The sequence below is a fragment of the Zootoca vivipara genome, chromosome 2 (genome assembly GCF_963506605.1).
Source record: "Zootoca vivipara chromosome 2, rZooViv1.1, whole genome shotgun sequence".
In the NCBI taxonomy this organism is placed as follows: domain Eukaryota; kingdom Metazoa; phylum Chordata; class Lepidosauria; order Squamata; family Lacertidae; genus Zootoca; species Zootoca vivipara.
The window spans coordinates 106,161,319-106,179,034 of record NC_083277.1 but is presented as its reverse complement, the minus strand read 5'-3'; the positions used below and the strand labels follow the sequence as shown (position 1 = coordinate 106,179,034).

At 42.3% G+C, this 17,716-nt stretch overlaps 1 protein-coding gene across 2 annotated transcripts in view; it reads left to right on the top strand.

Moving 5' to 3' along the window:
* Nucleotides 1-1,635: 1,635 nt before the first annotated feature.
* SUZ12 (SUZ12 polycomb repressive complex 2 subunit) overlaps nucleotides 1,636-17,716 on the top strand; it is a 29,058-nt gene continuing 12,977 nt past the window's right edge. Inside the window, exons 1-8 of one of the 2 annotated variants that reach the window (XM_035103848.2) lie at nucleotides 1,636-2,182; nucleotides 3,861-3,907; nucleotides 3,991-4,055; nucleotides 12,199-12,267; nucleotides 14,137-14,186; nucleotides 15,362-15,447; nucleotides 16,084-16,315; nucleotides 17,007-17,109. In XM_035103848.2, the coding sequence (XP_034959739.2) occupies nucleotides 1,849-2,182; nucleotides 3,861-3,907; nucleotides 3,991-4,055; nucleotides 12,199-12,267; nucleotides 14,137-14,186; nucleotides 15,362-15,447; nucleotides 16,084-16,315; nucleotides 17,007-17,109 (986 nt within the window). In that variant the 5' untranslated portion in view covers nucleotides 1,636-1,848. The remainder of the gene's footprint in view (nucleotides 2,183-3,860; nucleotides 3,908-3,990; nucleotides 4,056-12,198; nucleotides 12,268-14,136; nucleotides 14,187-15,361; nucleotides 15,448-16,083; nucleotides 16,316-17,006; nucleotides 17,110-17,716) is intronic. The other variant, XM_035103849.2, reaches the window with a different exon arrangement.

The following is a 17,716-nucleotide window of genomic DNA, read 5'->3' as shown; positions in this document are numbered from 1 at the left end:
GACTGGTTTAATCTTAGGAGATTCCCAAGAAGTGGGGTTTCATCCTAGAAACTACCTAGAACCTTTAAGTACTAAAGTTGGGCGAGGGACACCATATATCAAGGTCCAGCAAGGCCAAATAGGTTGGTGCTCCACAGCACTTGATACTACTTTAAAAAGCAAACTTCAAAGCGATTACCAGAATCACCACATTGTTTATTATATACTTTATAAAGGGTGCTGCTTTGGGGAAGCTGGGAAATAAAACGCACCATCATTGCCCTCAAGACTTCCCTCTAGCTGCTTTCACCCTTCTCTCGCAGAGAGCTGAGGGAGCCAAATTTGAACCATCAAGCATACTCAAAAGAGTCCTCTTCCACTCTGAACTGTTTATTGCTTGCCCATTAATTTTTATTTTTATTTGTGCTTACATATAAACCCTGGGCTGTTTATCTGCAGTAATGAATTGTTTGTTGAATTGTTGATATTTTATTATTTGAATTTATTAAACTTTACAAAACTGGTAGTTTCTCTTCCCACCATGTTTTGAATTCTGAAGAATGGATGTCTGTTAGCTGCTTCAACTGCAGTTCACTGTGGAAAGGTGACATATCAACAGGAGAAAAGCTACAAGGGTAATCACACAGTAGTAATTCTGGAATTTTATTCTTTAAACTGCCTTCTGGGTTACCTTTCAAAGATGTTGAGAAGAGAAACACTTTGTGCCCTTATGGATATTATTTCTAAATCCTCTTCACTGAACATTTCAATCCCCAAGTGGGGAACAGTGAAACAAAATAACAGTAACATGATACAGAAAAAGGAATATACAAAAACAGCAAAACTTATAAAAACAAGTCCAGTAAGTAACAACCAAATTAACAGCTCCATTGTAAAGCAAAACAAGAACTGTAGTAGTTCCTGCCATTTGAACGTAGGTTGCCCACCCCAGGCAAAGGGGTATAAAAAGAGAGGGCAATGACAGTGCCGTATCGTTGGTTGGGGTCATGGGCGTAGCCAGGTTTTTTCTTTTGGGGGGGGGGTTAGTTATCTGCGATGCAATTTGTCAATTATTTACTTTATTTAGCAGGAGGCAGTCCCCCCCCCCACTGGGCTAATGGGAGTTTCAGACCAATACACCCAGAGAGCACTTGGTGCTGCAGCAGCGGAACAGACAAAGATGGCTGCCGACACCTTACTCTGCGCGGCACGTGTGGACGCAGCCTCACTATCGCGCGATTGCTCCCCCCCCCACTTCCCACTCCTGTTTCCGCGCGCTCGAATTCCGGCTCCAATGGAGGCGCGTTCCACGGAACGCAGGCGCGCGCCTCGGTGCCCCCTGGCAACTCGACGTGAGCCGTCGGTTAAAAGAAGTCCCCTAAAGCCCACGTCCTCTCCCGTCATGCACCGCAGCGGCGAAAGCGTGCGGGTGGGGGGGGAGGGGGGAGGAAGGAGCAGCTCCGCTTTCCCGCGAATTCAGTTCAAAGGAAGAAGGAGGGGGAGGGGGGAGGTAAGCTCCCAGCGGCGAAGCGCGCGATCCAACCAAACTCTCGCGGAATCATTCTGCCGTCACTTCTGGGCGGGCTCTCGGCTAGCCAATGGAGCGGCGCGGCGCCACGGTGCGGGCCAATGGGCGCTCGGCGGAGGGGGCGGGAGCGGCTGGCGGCGCCGCCGTCGGGTTTGGCTGGAGCAGAGAGGGCGCTTGAGGAGAACCGAGCGGCGGGGCGAATTCGCGGAGCTGAAGCGCTACCCACTTCCTCCTCGCTGCGCCGCGCCTCCTGGCCCTCGCGGGCCGCCGCTCCCCGCGTCTCCCGCCACGCGACCCGGCCCCGTCGGAAAGGGCCCTCTCCCCCCCCTCCCACCACCACCATGGCTCCCCAGAAGCACGGCGGCGGAGGAGGCGGCGGCGCGGGGCCCAGCTCGGCTGCTCCTAGCGGAGGGGGAGGCGCCGTCGCGGCCACCGCCACGGGCGGAGGCGCGGGCGGGTTCGGCGGCGGCGGCTCGACCTCGGCCGCTGCGCCGGGCGGCAAGTCCGGCGGCGCCGTGGGAGGCCTCGGCAGCGGCTACTCGGGGGGCGGCAGCGGAGGCGGTTCCTCGGCGTCGTCGGCAGCGGCCGCCTCGGCCGCGGCCCTCCCACCGGTGAAGAAGCCGAAGATGGAGCAGATCCAGGCCGACCACGAGCTCTTTCTGCAGGCCTTCGAGAGTGAGCTTCGCGGGAGGGGGGGGAAGGAGGGAGGGGGTCCGAAAATAACAACCATTCACCTCCCTTCCCCCGCACCGCGCGCCCTCCCGAGTCGAGGCGTGATGGGCGGAGGAGAGGGAGCAGCATCGGCCGCTCATTGTGGGGCGGCGGGGCTGCCTTCGTTTCCCCTCTGGCGCGCGCGGCTCCTTCGGTGGGAGGTGGTTCCACCCTCTCCCGCTTCTTTCGATGGAGTGGGGGGGGGCGTGCTCTGCAAGCAATGCTGTTGCTCCTTTGCCAGGGTTGTCAGCCCCTAGGGCTGCCCATGGGGGGAAACCCGCGCCCTGCCTAATTGTTACATTAATGAGGCCGTGCCACACACGTTCCACCTCGAAGGATTTTAAGGAGTAGTCAGATTGCGCCTCTTGGTAGGATTACCTTTTGGGGCTCGGGAGAGCCGCGGGGGGCGTTGTAAGTTGATACTATGTTGTTTCGAGCGTCTTCACTCCCCCCCCCTTGAGAGCTCATTGGGAAGCTGGTCTTCCTAAGCGATTGAAGGACTCCTTGCCCCACAAAAGATCATTTTCGAAGCTGAGGTTTTATGAACTGTAAGAAAAGTTTAGGCATGTTAGGGAATTGGCCTCGTGTTTTGGCCCTTAAAATAGTTGCTTATTCTACTTGGGGCAAAAATTGCAGACTTGTCATTTTGAGTTGTGTGGTAAAGACTGAATGTATGGATAACACTGGTGAAGGAGGAGTGGAGAACTCGAGAAGGAAACTTGTGATCAGGAATTAGTCTGAAGACTGTGGCCAATTATTTGGTAGCTTTGCAAAATTGCCTTATTTATAGGAAAAGGTTTTAACTGCCACCCCTTTTTAGACATTGCAACAACTAGTTTTTAAACTGTAAAGGTTCAGTCCCTACAACTTTGATCTAACAAGACAGCAGCTTAACAAAAACATTTAAGGGGGGGACAGCAGTTGCTCTTAGAACACAAAGCTCGTCTTCTTATTCCTGTAAAATGGAATTGTGAATGATAAATATGTTAACTTTGTAGAGTTAGATTGGATTAGGAAGAAATGTGTGTGTTTCCCAGAAGTCAGTTTTCTAAGTATGTGAGATTTTTCCCCCCACTTAGGTTATATATTTTCAGAGATGTTGTAGAAATATTGAAGGATTGTATGCTGACAGGCATAACTCTGGTTAAGCATCTGAATATTCTTCCTCCTTTGTGAACTTTGTGTTTCATAGAAGCCAAGTAGTCAAGACTTTGCTAGGAAGATAGAATGTACAGTATTATATCCAAGGGCATAGTGCTGGTGTTGGTTATTCAAGTGTCAGGGACACAAAATTAGCTTCTGGAAATACTCCATTCCACAAAAGTATTTTTAATCTATGTTATTGGATCTACTGCTGTGTGTTGAGGGTGTTTATTTTCAAATATATACTGCCATATTTCCCAGTAGTAGGTGGGTAGTAGTCACAGTAGTGGCCACTTGGTTGTAGCTGATACTGATTACCAGTAGGTTGCTGCTTGAAAGTGCCCACTGGCTTCATTGCAGTCCAGGTATTTGTGTACTAAACATGTTTGGTATGAATGGATAATGTTGTATATTCAAAAATTTAATGTGTTGCAGAGAAAAGATAATAAAGTGTCAAATTATCTGCTTTTTAAAAGAATGCTCCTATTTTCCCTCACAGAACCAACACAAATATATAGATTTCTACGCACCCGCAATCTCATAGCTGTGAGTAACTGTTAATCCCTTATTTTAATTTTTTGATCCTCTCATGGCAATGTTGAATTGACTTTTTTCATTTTCTGTTGCAGCCAATATTCTTGCACAGAACTCTCACGTATATGTCCCACAGAAACTCTCGAACAAATATCAGAAGGTAACTTCACATATTAAAAATGCTTGTTATTTAATATCTTAACGTCCTCCCCTCTTTAGCAACTGAGATGATGATACAGTAATAGTAGGGTACTGCCTATGTATAGTATGAATGATAACTTTCTCCAAAATTGGGACCTAAATTCTTTTTTTAAACTTCACTTGGAAATGAACTTAATGACTACATAACATGCATATATATAATGAAGCCTTGTATTTGTCTTAAATTTCCACTTGGATTGGTTTGCAATGTGAGCTTGTAAGTGGTAGTTGTTCAGAGATTCACTTTGCTGATGCATAGCAATGAAAAATATCAACTGTTTGCTGTCAAAGATGAGATCACATTGCAGAAAAAAATGTATATACTTCATATTTGGGAGTGTTTGGTAATTAACATTGTATTGTGCTTGCTATTTAGCTGTTACTGCTTGTGGTACTTCCATCTTAAGTCACAATGCTACGCTTCAGGTCAATGTGGTTAATACTTTATATTTTCTTTAAACTTAGCCTCTCAGTACATAGACAATGCCTGTGGGGAAGTAAAGAAAAATGGTAATCCAAACTAACTGTTCATTTTTGAGCTTCTGCAGTGGGTTTAGCAATCAGGAGCCTTGAAATACTAATACACTTCAAAATAATTAAAACTGCCTTTAGCTTTGAGTGCTTGCAACGTAATGTTTTTATCTCAGATAACCTATAAAGATTAAATTTGTAACTCCACTTGAATGGAATTAGTGGTGCAAAACATTGTTTGAGTCAATAAGATACGTCAGAGGATGGAAAAAACAAAGTGATAAAATGTACACTGAAAGAATGGGGTATGCTTGCCACGGAAAAGGGAACTACAATGGGAGTTAATTCTTAGACATATAGCATTGCTGTTGCCCATTAACATGAATTGTTCTCCAAAGCCATTTAAAATAAAGCAAGAACCAACTGATTCAAATAATGTAAAAATAGGTCTAATTAGTCACAAGACTATAGTGGAGTATAGGTCAGTGGACATCTAGGATAATCTATTCTTGGAGATTTAGGACTTAGGTTTGTGTGCTGTAGGGTGTTAGTGCAAACAGAGGGATGACGCCTTGATCATGTTCTGAGTCTGGGACATTTTGTCAAATAACTTGTAATGGTCAGTGCTGCTACTGGATGATAGGGAGCATCAGCTACATATAGGTGTATTTTTTTTGGTATGTCTTTGTTTCAATATAGTTGCGGTATTGAAAGAGCATGGCTACTTAAGGACTCATGGAATCCCACAAACTAAATCTGTTTTCTTTCCAGAAATGTCTTATATTTAGTGACAGTATGGGAACCTGCTTTTTCTGCTACTGCAGATAGCCAAGGAATATTTTTTACTGCAACATCTATACTTAGCATAAATTTATGCAGTGCGATGAAGAAAGATGAAATTGGCTGTGTTTGGGCATCATGGTAAACCATAAACCATGGATTGCCATGTTCAAATGAATTGTGCTTGCTTCACTCCTCAGTCACTTTGGGAGAAAGCAAATTGCGACCCCTGGCTTAGCAGTCCAAACAAGTGATTATGATTTGCTTTGCTTTGCTCTTTAAAGAAAACCATACTGATAAGCCAATGTTTCTTCTTAGCATACCAGTTACAGCTTGAGCAAAATAAACTGGTTCCTAATTGGGCTGTAACACTAAACTGGGGGTCATGGGTTTGTTTTCTCCCATCCCAAGAGGGAAGGAGCAAAATAGCTGCTATTCTCTTGTGCATAGTAAGTCATAGCTTACTGTGATATGCAAAAGCTGCCATTGTGTATGTTTCTCTCTACTGCTGCTAATTGGTAGACATCATTGGTAAATGCCACATTTCACTCTGAAGAGGCCTAGATTCTTAGCTTTAATCTTTAAAGCATGTTTGCTTATAGTTAGTTGACTAGTTAGCATTTGGTAAGAAAGAACTGCATCCAAGAGGCCAGGCAGTGAAGCTATTGTAAATGAGATCCGTTGATTGTTTCCAGCAGTGTGGTATAAATGACAGTGTGACATAAATGGCTATTAAAATGTGTTAAGGGCTAGTAACTATGTATAATATTCATAAGAATACTAATGTGCAAGCACAACCATGAGAATTGCAAAATAAGGTGATCTGAATTGTAGGTGAATGATGGTCATGTCAACTGTATTCTGCGAGAAGCAAAAACAACAATGTTGTTGAATATATTTTTAGTCTTGTCTTTTTTCCTGAAGTGTACTCTCAAGGCAGCTCACAGCTACAAATAATGAAGTACAAAGAATTAAACTGTAAAAGCCATCAGTTTAAACAGAGAGACCAAATTAGGAGAATGCTTGCTGAAATAAAATTGTCTTTACCACCCACCAAAGGACAGGATGTATTATGGGGGCCAAACCATACCTCTGTAAAAGAACTATTTCACAATATAGATGGCACAGGTGAGAAGGCCCACTCTTGTGCTCACTCACCATTCTTCAGCTGGCAGGGGAACACAGAAGAGGGCCTCCCATTATGGAATCTAGAGGAGACCCACAACAGACTTCTTTGACAGATTCATGCAGGAGTCACTGTTTCCTCACCTCACTGTTTAGGACTCCAAAAATCAAAGGTTGGAGCTGGTTCACCACAACATGGTCAGGTATCTTAATCAAAATTGCAGATTAGAAACCGGGCAAAACTCATTCATATTGGAGAGAAGTGCAAGGATATCTTCAAGAGTGTCTTCACAATTACTTAAGTGCTGTCAAGTGACCTCTGCAACCCAAACCCTGTTCTGGCTGAATTTACAAGCCATGATGAACAAAAATCATGCTGGGTCTTTCAGTTTCAAGAATCTTGTCCACATTCTCAGATATGCAAAATGAAAAGTATAAGGCCAGGGGAGGTCTGAAAAGGTGCTTTAGAGCAAACTGCAGGACTTCCCACAGGCATCTGGTTGGACGTTGTAGGAAACCTGGACAATAGGCCTTTCGTCTGATCCATCGGGGCTCTTATGTTTGCAAAGGGCAGTACAAAGCAGGAGATCTCATATAGATTCTAGCGAGAAAAGGGTTACTTAGCAGAGTTGTAGACACATACGCCCTCCTATTAACAAAATGTATCACATTTCCCTTTGCCACTAACAAATGACCTGCAGGGAATGTTACTTAAATTCCACAGTGTTTTAACACTCGATTGGGAGCTGCCCAGAGTGGCTGGGGAGACTCAGCCAGATGGGCGGGGTACAAATAATTTTTTTTTTAATTAGAGAGTTAAGCTGGATCCAACCAAGACAAAGGTGCTTTAGGGGACACGAACAAATGAACTCACGAGGAATGATATATAAATTCCACAATGTCAAGAGAGTTCCTAGGGAGGAAGGAATGTGGTTGGAGCATTGGAGGGACTTGTAGATGGGGGTGTTTATGGGAGAAGTTTGAGGGGGAAACCTGGAGTGCTGTCTCAGTGCATGTAGGACCAAGAGACACTGACAGTGAGGGAGCTGCTTCGATGACCTGCAACACCAGTGCCATGTTTGTCTTCCTGCCTGAGAATGCAGAATTGGAGCTGCAGTGAGTACAATCTAGTTGCCTTGCTGGAAGAGAAGCTACAGCAACTTTAGGCAGAAAACCAGGACTGTCAGGAGCAATGCTGTGTCTCTGGAGCTACAAAATCAATTTCATGCCCTTACCTCAGATACTGATTCTCAGCCTGAGAAGCAAGAACAGCAACTGCAGACCTTGGAATACATTGAGGTAGTAGTGGAAGGTACAGTGCACAAAATGATTTCTGCCACTCCCCAAAGAAGGAAAAGATGTGTGGTGGCGGCAGGTGGCGGAGGATGGGGCAGCAATGTGTAGAGGAATGACTGGTGCTTTTAGTTGTCTCTACACTAATGCACAAAGTACAGGAAGCAAGCAAGGAGAACTTGAGCTCTTATAGTATGACAAATATGACCTAATGAGCATTGCTGAAACTTGGTGGGATGAGACTCATGGCTGGAATGTAGAAATTGAGGGGTACAACCTGCTCAAAATAAATGATGTGTAAACTTGTGACAATATCTAAGATTTTGAGCATGGAGGGCGGGTTGTTTAAAAATTGTAGGAGAGGGAAAGAACACTGATCTTACTGTAGGAGTTTTTGGATGTAATCTCAGAACCTCAGTCTATAATCTTTGAGAATTCTTGGAGAACAGGTGAAGTCCCTGTGGATTGGAGGTGGACAAATACTGTCCCCATCTTAGAAAGGGAAAAGAATACCCAGGTAACTACTGACTGGTGAGCTTGACATCAATGCCTGGAAAGGTCCTAGAACAGATAATTAAACAGTCAGTCTGTGAGCACTGTGATTACTGAAGCCCATCAAGGGTTTCTCAAAAACAAGTCATGCCAGATTAATCTCATTTCTTTCCTTTTTATAGTTACCAGTTTATTGGATTAGGGGAGTGTTGTGGACTTAGTGTACCTTAATTTCAGCAAGGCTTTTGACAAAGTCCTCCATAATATTCCTGTGCAGAAGTTGGTTAAATGTAGACTGGACAAAGTACCGTAACTTTTAGGTGAATTGGTAACTGGTTGACTGACCAAACCCAAAGAATGCTCATGAATGGTTCCTTGTCATCCTGGGAAAAATTGACAAGTAGGGTGCCGCACCTTTTGTTGTTCAACATCTTTATAAATGACTTGGATGACGGAATTGAGGTGATGTTAATCAAATTTGCAGATGAGAGCAAACTGGGAGGGGTGGCTAATGCCTCTGAAGACAGAATTGGGGTTCAAAATGACCTTAACAGATTGGAGAACTGGGCCAAAATTAACCACATTAATTTCAGTAGAGAGAAATGCAAGATTCTACATTTAGGCAGGAAGAACCAGCTGCACAAATATAAAATGGGGGACAGCTGGATTGCTAGTAGTATATATGAAAAGGATATTTGGATCATAATCGACCACAAGAGTCAACAGTGTGATGCAACAGCAAAAAAATGCCAGTGCTATTTTAGGTCGCATCAACAGAAATATAGCGTTCAGATGAAGGGAAGTAATAGTACTGCTCTATTCTGCTTTGGTCAGCCACACTGCCGAGTTCTGGGTGCCACAATTTAAGGATATTGACAAGCTGGAATTCATGCAGAGGAAACCAGGCCTTATGAGAAATGGTTGAGGGAGTTGGATATGTTTCACCTGGAAAAGAGGAGACAGGAGATACCGACAGGGCTGTCACATGGAAGGCAAAGCAGGCTTGGGACCTAAACCAGTGGATTCAAGTTACAAGAAAGGAAATGATGAGTAAACATCAGGAAGAGCTTTCCGACAGTAAGAGCTGTCAGCAGAACTGTGACCCCCTTGGAAGGTGGCAGATGCGTCTTCCTTGGATGTTCTAAAGCACAGGTTAGATGGCCACCTGTCAATGATGCTTTAGCTGAGATTCCTGCATAGCAGGGGTTTGGACTAGATAACCCTTGGTATCACTTCCCACATCTTCGCTCCCTCTCCATTTACATTGGTGTGTGTGTGTGTGTGTGTGTGTTTAGATTGTAAGCCTGCGGGTAGGGACTGTCTTGTTTTGCTCATGTAAGCAGCTCTGAAAGCCTTTTTGGCTGAAGAGCAGGGTACAAATGCTACAAATAAATAAATAGTATCCTGTCTTTATAAACCCAGTTGCAAGGACACATACTGGAAGCTAGCAGAGCATTGGACAAGGCTCCTTGAAAAAGGGTATTGAATCCTAGGGTCACACGCATGCTCATCCGATTCCGGAGATTGTTGCATCAATCAGTCTGGTGGGCAGAGATGGGAGATTTACGCTTCCTTCCCCCAAACAGATACTCGTAGTATGCAACATGCCTATTTTCTCACCGAATCAAATTGTGGATGAACGTTGTTTCTTTGTTAACTGACCCTGTATTCACCCACTACATTCAAAAACTTGGTGGATTGCTAGCAAAGCTAGCTCAGTTCCCAGAACTGGAGGAGGGATCAGGAGAGACACTTGTGTGATATCTCAGCTTCCCATTACCTGGCATTTTCTTCCCTATTGCATACACCTTCGTGTGACACACATATCCAGTAACATGGTCCCATCCGTCTTGCTTCAGAAACATACTCCCAATATAAACAGTCAAAAAGTATTTCCCAAATATTTAACAGCGGTTCCACACATAAGCCTTCAAGTGCTAAGAACAACTAGTCATGGGCAGAGACTAAGCTGCAGAGATGTCAAAATGTTTGCTTTTTATTCTTCAGAGTAGTAAAAGCAAGTATAAAATGTTTCGATCACAATTACTAGCTTTCTGAGTGAGTTTGGCGTGGATTGTCTTCAATAAATATGTATTCATGTTTCCGTTTGAGTAAATTATTTACAAAGTAATGAAAATAGCATTGCTTAAGCCTGTAAGGAACTTTTTTTACTTTTGTCCTTTGCCTTACAGATTGTACTTAGACCTTATTTGAAATTTCCCATCATTGTTTTAAGAAGTAGGCTAACTGTAGCCTAACATGGGTGTTGTATGAACATTCTCTCATATTTATATTTTTGTCCTTAGAATCGCAAAGGGAAGTACCTTCCAATTATATATACTTATTTAATTTCTCAGTCTTTACAACTTGAGAAATAAAAGTATTAAAGCTTGACGAGTACAGTTAAGTATAGGATTTCAAGATCTATTTGATAAGAAACCCAGCTTTTCTCAATTGTGAATTATTTTCAGTTTGACAGGCTGATCTAAACTATTGTGTAACCTTTTCCAGTTATCTTCTTAGAGAAATGCATCTAGCAACTACCGTGTTTCTCCTAAAATAAGACACGTCTTATATTTATTTTTCTTCCCAAAAAACACACCACGGCTTATTTTCAGGGGATGTCTTTTTTTTTTTTTGGTGTCTTTGCGGAGGGGGGAGAGACGGAGCGAGGCGAAACGGTGTGTGTGTGTGTGTGCACCTGGGTAAGGAAAAGGGGACTTCTCCCTCGCGCGCACGCACAAGAGCACCAGAAGAGTGCTCTTCGCGCTGCACTGTGCTCCCCGAAGCGGCAGCACGAAGAGCCCGGTGAGAGGCAGCTGCGGCTGCAGGTGAAGCCCGGGATCTGCGTGGGCGACTGGGGGCGAACGCACTGAGCGCTGCGGCGGTAGCGAAGAGGCGCCCGATCAGCTGAGAAGCAGGCTGATCGGGCGCCTCTTCGCCACCGCCGCAGCGCTCAGTGCGTTCGCCCCCAGTCGCCCACGCAGATCCCGGGCTTCACCTGCAGCCGCAGCTGCCTCTCAACAGGCTCTTCGCGCTGCGCTGTGCTCCCCGAAGCGGCAGCGCAAAGAGCCTGTTGAGAGGCAGCTGCGGCTGCAGGTGAAGCCCGGGATCTGCGTGGGCGACTGGGGGCGAACGCACTGAGCGCTGCGGCGGTAGCGAAGAGGCGCCCGATCAGCTGAGAAGCGGGCTGATCGGGCGCTTCTTCGCCACCGCCGCAGCGCTCAGTGCGTTCGCCCCCAGTCGCCCACGCAGATCCCGGGCTTCACCTGCAGCCGCAGCTGCCTCTCACCAGGCTCTTCGCGCTGCGCTGCGCTCCCTGAAGCGGCTCCCACCCCCGGCTTATTTTCGGGGGATGTCTTATATTTATACTACTTAAAAGCCTGGCATGGCTTATTTTTGAGGACCGTCTTATTTTAGGAGAAACACGGTACTTGCTGGCCTAAATCCTCCTTGTACTATACCCCAATATTCAGTAAAGGGCTATCATATGAAGACAGTGGCACACTGCCAGACCTGAATGTTTTTAGTACAAGGAATGTTGCTAGTGTTCAGCTGAGCTCCCACAAAGCAAAAACAGCATTTCTGAATTCTAGTTCTGTAACTCTAGAATTCAGTTTCTGATACCTTTGTCTATTTATGCCTGTGGTGATTCTTAAGTGATAGTACATTTTAATTCTGTAAGTGTTCTTGAGCTAGGAGTAAATATTGAAACGTTTTGAAAATAGCCATGATTGAAAGACAAAATATTTAGGGATTAGCATCATACGGCTAAACACTAGCTTTCTTTGTCATATTGTGAAGTATTTCACAACTTGGTGAACCCGACTCCCTTCTAGGACTTCAAAAAAAGCTATTGGAACAAATCTTTATGAAGCAAAACTTAACAACATAATGGAGATCAGTGAAATTTCAAAAAAAAACCAACACTTTTATTGCAGGAAAACATTCAGAGTAGACGGGATGCTGACGAAAGTAGAGAAAACAAAGGGAGATCACGACTTGCAAAGGTAACATTCATTTTATCTACCGAGAATGTTTCAGTAACAGTGTTTCAAATGGGATTATGTATTTTCTATGTCAGTAGAAGTCATACTGAAATATGACTGGAAGTATAATGAAATTCTGCTCCTCCCATAATAAAATGCCTGCAAACTAATTTTACCAGAGGTGTCGTGTGTGGTGTCTGTTTGTTCTCTGGTAAACTTGCGCTAAAGTGTTTAGCTCTTAATATGGATGAAATAAAACATACAGTCATTTCCTGAAAAACGGCAAAACATGCAGACCGGCTCTAGTAATTTATTTGTTTTTGAAATTTCATTGATTTCCATTATGTAGTTGAATCACGGTTTATTCTGTAGTGCATGTGCAGAAACACACCTTTCCATTTATTGCTTGTTCAAAACCGTTGTTGCATTGTTGTTAGTGAATATGCCGAAACCTTGCCAGAAAACCTTCATAAAATGCCTATGCTATGTTGTAGATAGGAATAAGTTCATTGATCGTCGTCATTTAATTATTTCTATGACTCCAATTGTAAACGTATCAGTTGATAGATGGGGAAGTATCTTCTTGAAATTGCAGCTTCATAGTTTGGGAGTAATTCTGGACCCAGCCTTGAGCCTGGGTGACCAGGTGACAAGCTGTGGTGGAATATGCTTTTGCCCAGCTGGGGTGATCACATCATGCTTGAACTACTTAATGGGGCAGCCTTTGAAGAGTGTTCAGAAAAATAAACTGTGATGGCTAGGATATTAACTAGAGATGAATGCCAGGGGTACGTTCCATCATTGTTGGAGCAGCTGAATTGGCTTCCAGTTGGTTTCTGGGCCCAATTCAAAGTGCTGGTTAAGACATTTGGAATTTTAGATGGTATGGGACCAGGATTCTTGATGGACCATTGTCTCCATTATGAGTCTGTTCAAGTACTAAGGTAATTAACAGGAGACCTTTTGTGCTCCTGGGATCAGAGTGATGGCCTTTTTGGTGGCCTTGGTCAGACTTTGGATTGCCTCCCAGACACATGTACCTCACTCTTTACCTGACATGTCTTCCACTGCAATGTGAAAACCTTCCACTTTAGGGAAATCCTTGATTTGTTAGTGATTTTAGTGCACTTGGTTGACCATCCTTAAGGGTTTTTTGTTTTGGTTGCTGTACATTTTTTTTATTATGTGTTATCATTCATATCTTAATGTTAATTTTGTTGGCCACCTTGAACTATTTGGAAAGATGGGGTATAAATGATTTTTTAAAATTACCTTGTTTAAAAACTTGAATTTAATACAAAACAAAGAAAGCTATTTTGAACTTGTTAATGAATTGGTGACCCTATTATCATTTATTTATTGCAAGAAAAAAATCATTGCTTAAGCATAAAACTCATAAGAGGGCACACAATAAAAATAAAGGAAAAACAGATACAATTAATAAAAGAAGGGAAGCATTGTTGCACTTGAAGTCATTCCATGTGCACAATCATCTAGTTGTGATACGATCAAAAATATGAGTGAAAAACACTGATTTGACCATTAAGTATAATCCCTTCAGGAAATTCCTGGGCCAATGCTTTGTCCCATGATGTTGCTAAAGGGAGGCATGTTTCATGTTTTCATAAGAATATGAGAAGGACCCATCTGATTAACATCCCGCATTGGCCAGCCAGATACTTCTAGAAATTCCTAAACTGCCTAAAAAGGCAGCCACGTATGAAGTGCGTTGCTGTAACATAATCTGGGTGCAATTACTGCATGAATGGGGCCAGGTTAGATTAAGAAAATAAATGTTAAAAAAGATTACTTGTTATCTTCTTCTCTCACATTTCTTAAATGTGCCTAGAATGTCTGATGAGTGAAACAATATTTCTTTCCTTATTTTAGCTTGTCTGCTCATCTGCAACTCACCTTTACTGGTTTCTTCCATAAAAATGGTACGTATTTCATCGTACACTTTTTCTTTCAATGTCATTTACTGGTAAAAAAAGGGAATGTTTTGGTGTGTAACCGGGGTTCATAGACTTCTGCTTTTTCACTGGGTTAAATAGTATTTGTTGTGGTTTGCTTGTAGACTGCAAAATGTGCCCTTATAAAATCCTTTCATGATGACTTAAGCTGAATGGTATATCATTTTATAGTACACGTACCATTTTTGGATGATACGTTATCATGGAGAAACAACCAAGATCACTTAAAAAATAACAGTAGAAATGATCTAAGCTAGAATCAAGATACATTTACATTTTAGTAATGTAATTTTATTGGGACATGTGCAGGCAGACAACATTAAGGACTGGCCTCTCGGTTGAATGGTGTTAAATTGTCAGGAAGTGTTGAGCTCTACATGTTCATGAAAATGGCAACAGTCCTCTTTTTCTGCAAATTGCTGTTTGCTTGCTCCCCAAAAAGGAATAGCAGTTGCAGGGTTGGAATCAGGTTTCAGGGAGACGTATTCCAAGTGCCCTGCTGGAGCCCTTGCTCTATCCTATGGGACTTCTTCTCATTAGCTAACCAATAGCTAATGAAATTGCTTTTTTTATAAAAAAAATTAGTTACTGTACTAGGATGGTGGTGAGCTGGAAGCAGTCAGGCCCAGTGCTTTGATAGAATAGACGAAGCAGCTGCATGTAATCTTCATTTCCCTGGAATTAATCTGGACCTGGTAGTGGGGTCATCTTCACCTGACACAACACTTTATAGTGCTGGGCTGAGCACTGACACCCTAGCAGCAGCTTGAAAAAGAAGGGGGGGGGGACATCATGGATCCAGTATCAGCCTCAGTGGGCCCTGTCATTTGCCCCATCTTGTGGCTATTAACCCTGGGCTTCAGCAGTGGCTCCAGTGAGCACAGCTCAGAGTTAACATGCACTTCTCCATTCAACTCTCCCCATGATCTCTCGCTTCCTGCCCTGCCCTGCACACAAATTGGGTAATGTGGTACAGTGCTACAGGAGCTGTGATTAAGACTCTCTATATAGTTTAAAGGGCCAGTGACATATTAAAGCAAAAAGACAGCACCTAGACTGGCAGATATGTATCTGGGTTGCACTGGGGTAGAACCTCTCTTTCATAAGTTTAAAACATTTTTTTTCTCTTGGGCTCTTTTTAGATAAGCCATTGCAAAACTCAGAAAATGAACAAAGTTCTGTAACTCTGGAAGTACTGCTTATAAAAGTTTGCCACAAGAAACGAAAGGTAAGTTTAGGCATGGTTTAGCAATACCAGGAGAAAGCAGCATTTAACAGTCGAGTTTCCTAAAAATATATACTGTATAAAGCATTTTCTTTATTAGTGAGACTCTGCAAAGGCATTTCAATACAATATAATACAACAGTCCACAGTTAAATTCAATACTGTAAGATCTCCAAAATGCTGTTGCTGTTATTATTATTATTATTATTATTATTATTTATTATAGCCCACATTTTCCCTGGTGGGAAATCAATCATTTAAGTATTTCTACAAATCATAAAGAAAAAAGTAATAATCATTTTCCAGTTTATTTTAATATTTTTCTGTACTCACGGCTTTTAAACTTCCCCCAAAGAATATGGGTTCACAGAATCTTGTGCTTTGTTGCTCTAATAAAATAATGAACTCAATAAATGTTGAAAGAGATTACTTGCTGTCTTCTCTCTCACTTCATCATATGTGTCATATCCTAGATTTAGACTACACAATAATCTATAGAAGAGGGAGTTTTACAATAGCATGTTCATCATTTATAAACTGTTTCCCATCCCCCCAATGGGTCTTGGTTAAACCTCACAGGCATTTCATTTTCACTTTATCCAGATACTGAAAAGTATTAAATATGTTCTATGTCTACAGGATGTTAGTTGTCCAGTAAGGCAAGTACCTACTGGTAAAAAGCAGGTACCCTTGAATCCAGACCTCAACCAAATGAAACCAGGCAACTTTCCATCACTAGCAGTTTCCAGCAATGAATTTGAACCCAGCAACAGCCATATGGTGAAGTCTTACTCATTATTATTCAGAGTAACGCGTCCAGGAAGAAGAGAATTTAATGGGATGATAAATGGTGAAACTAATGAAAACATCGGTAAGCATGAAGTATATCCAGAACTTACTCATTTAATTGGGGAAAATCAGCTAGCTGCTTAAAAGAAAAATATTAAGCAGGCTTTTGAATGTGTGGGCGTTAATTGCTTTATACTGTACTTCCAATCCTATACTCAACAGTTTTTTTCTGGGTGAATGGTTTTAGGATGATACAAAGTGTTCCTGACAACCCTGGAGGTTGCAGATCCACTGCCTTGACTGTAGATGTGTCCATGGAAATTCCCCCATGTACTGCAGACAAGCTCTGCTGGTGAAGTGGGTGGCATAGAGGAAGAGCACATCTATGCCTATTCATTCCATGGATAAATACACCGGTCAGGAAATGGTGTAAATAATTTCCCTCCCATTAAAAAGTTGAGGATCGACATGGAAACCGTTTGGATGTCACAATGGCATAACAATTGCACCACCACAACAACTGTAATGTGTGTGTAAGATTTCAAGAAGCTTGCACTCCTTGCAAGAATACTAACTTTGGGGTTTCTATATTCATTTTTTCATGCTAGAATAGAACTTCCATTTTTAGATGTCCTTGGAAGATTCTTAACTGAGCCTAATTCAGTTAATCCCCAAAACTAATCTAATTCAGTGACTCTTACTGAACAGCTATGCCAGAAAATTTGTGTATATTTATTCCCTACAAGTATAATATTTAGTGTGCTTAAATGCAGATGTTAACGAGGAGCTTCCAGCTAGAAGAAAACGCAATTCTTCCAACCGTGAAGATGGGGAGAAGACGTTTGTAGCACAAATGACTGTATTTGATAAAAACAGGTAATACTTTTTTAAAAAATGAACTTATCCCAGGGCATGTATTGGAATTGCATTTTCTGCGTGAATTTCATTTGAAACTTTTAAATATCTTCTGTAAAATAAATCCTAGTTTTGGAGATTCATGTTTCCCAAAACGACATTGAGAAATTATTTGTCAAGGCTAGAGATGTGAAATTTTGAAGCAATGGGAGGAAATCAGAATTTTTGGGGGAAATTGAAAGACTTGCAAGATTTACTTTTAAACCCCCTTTACAAGTCAACCATCAATTTAGAAGCATAAAATGTGTATGAATTGGTTAGCCATAAAATTATCATGTTTGGTATATTAAAAGCATAGTTCATTCAGACAAATTAACAAATTTCCTTTTTTATTTTTTATTTTGCTACAAATGAGCTACTGTAAGAAGCCACCGCATTTTTATTAGCACCAGTTTATGAGGAGCAAGCAAAAACAATAAATAAAAGAAACCACTGGCATTATAGTAAAACAAACAAGAATAAGTATTCCAGAATATCAAGTTTCCTCCTGTAGAAAACCTTACATAAAAGTCTTCCTCTTGCATAGGAAGACTTTGCATTTAAAAAATCATTTAGGGGGAATAAAGAT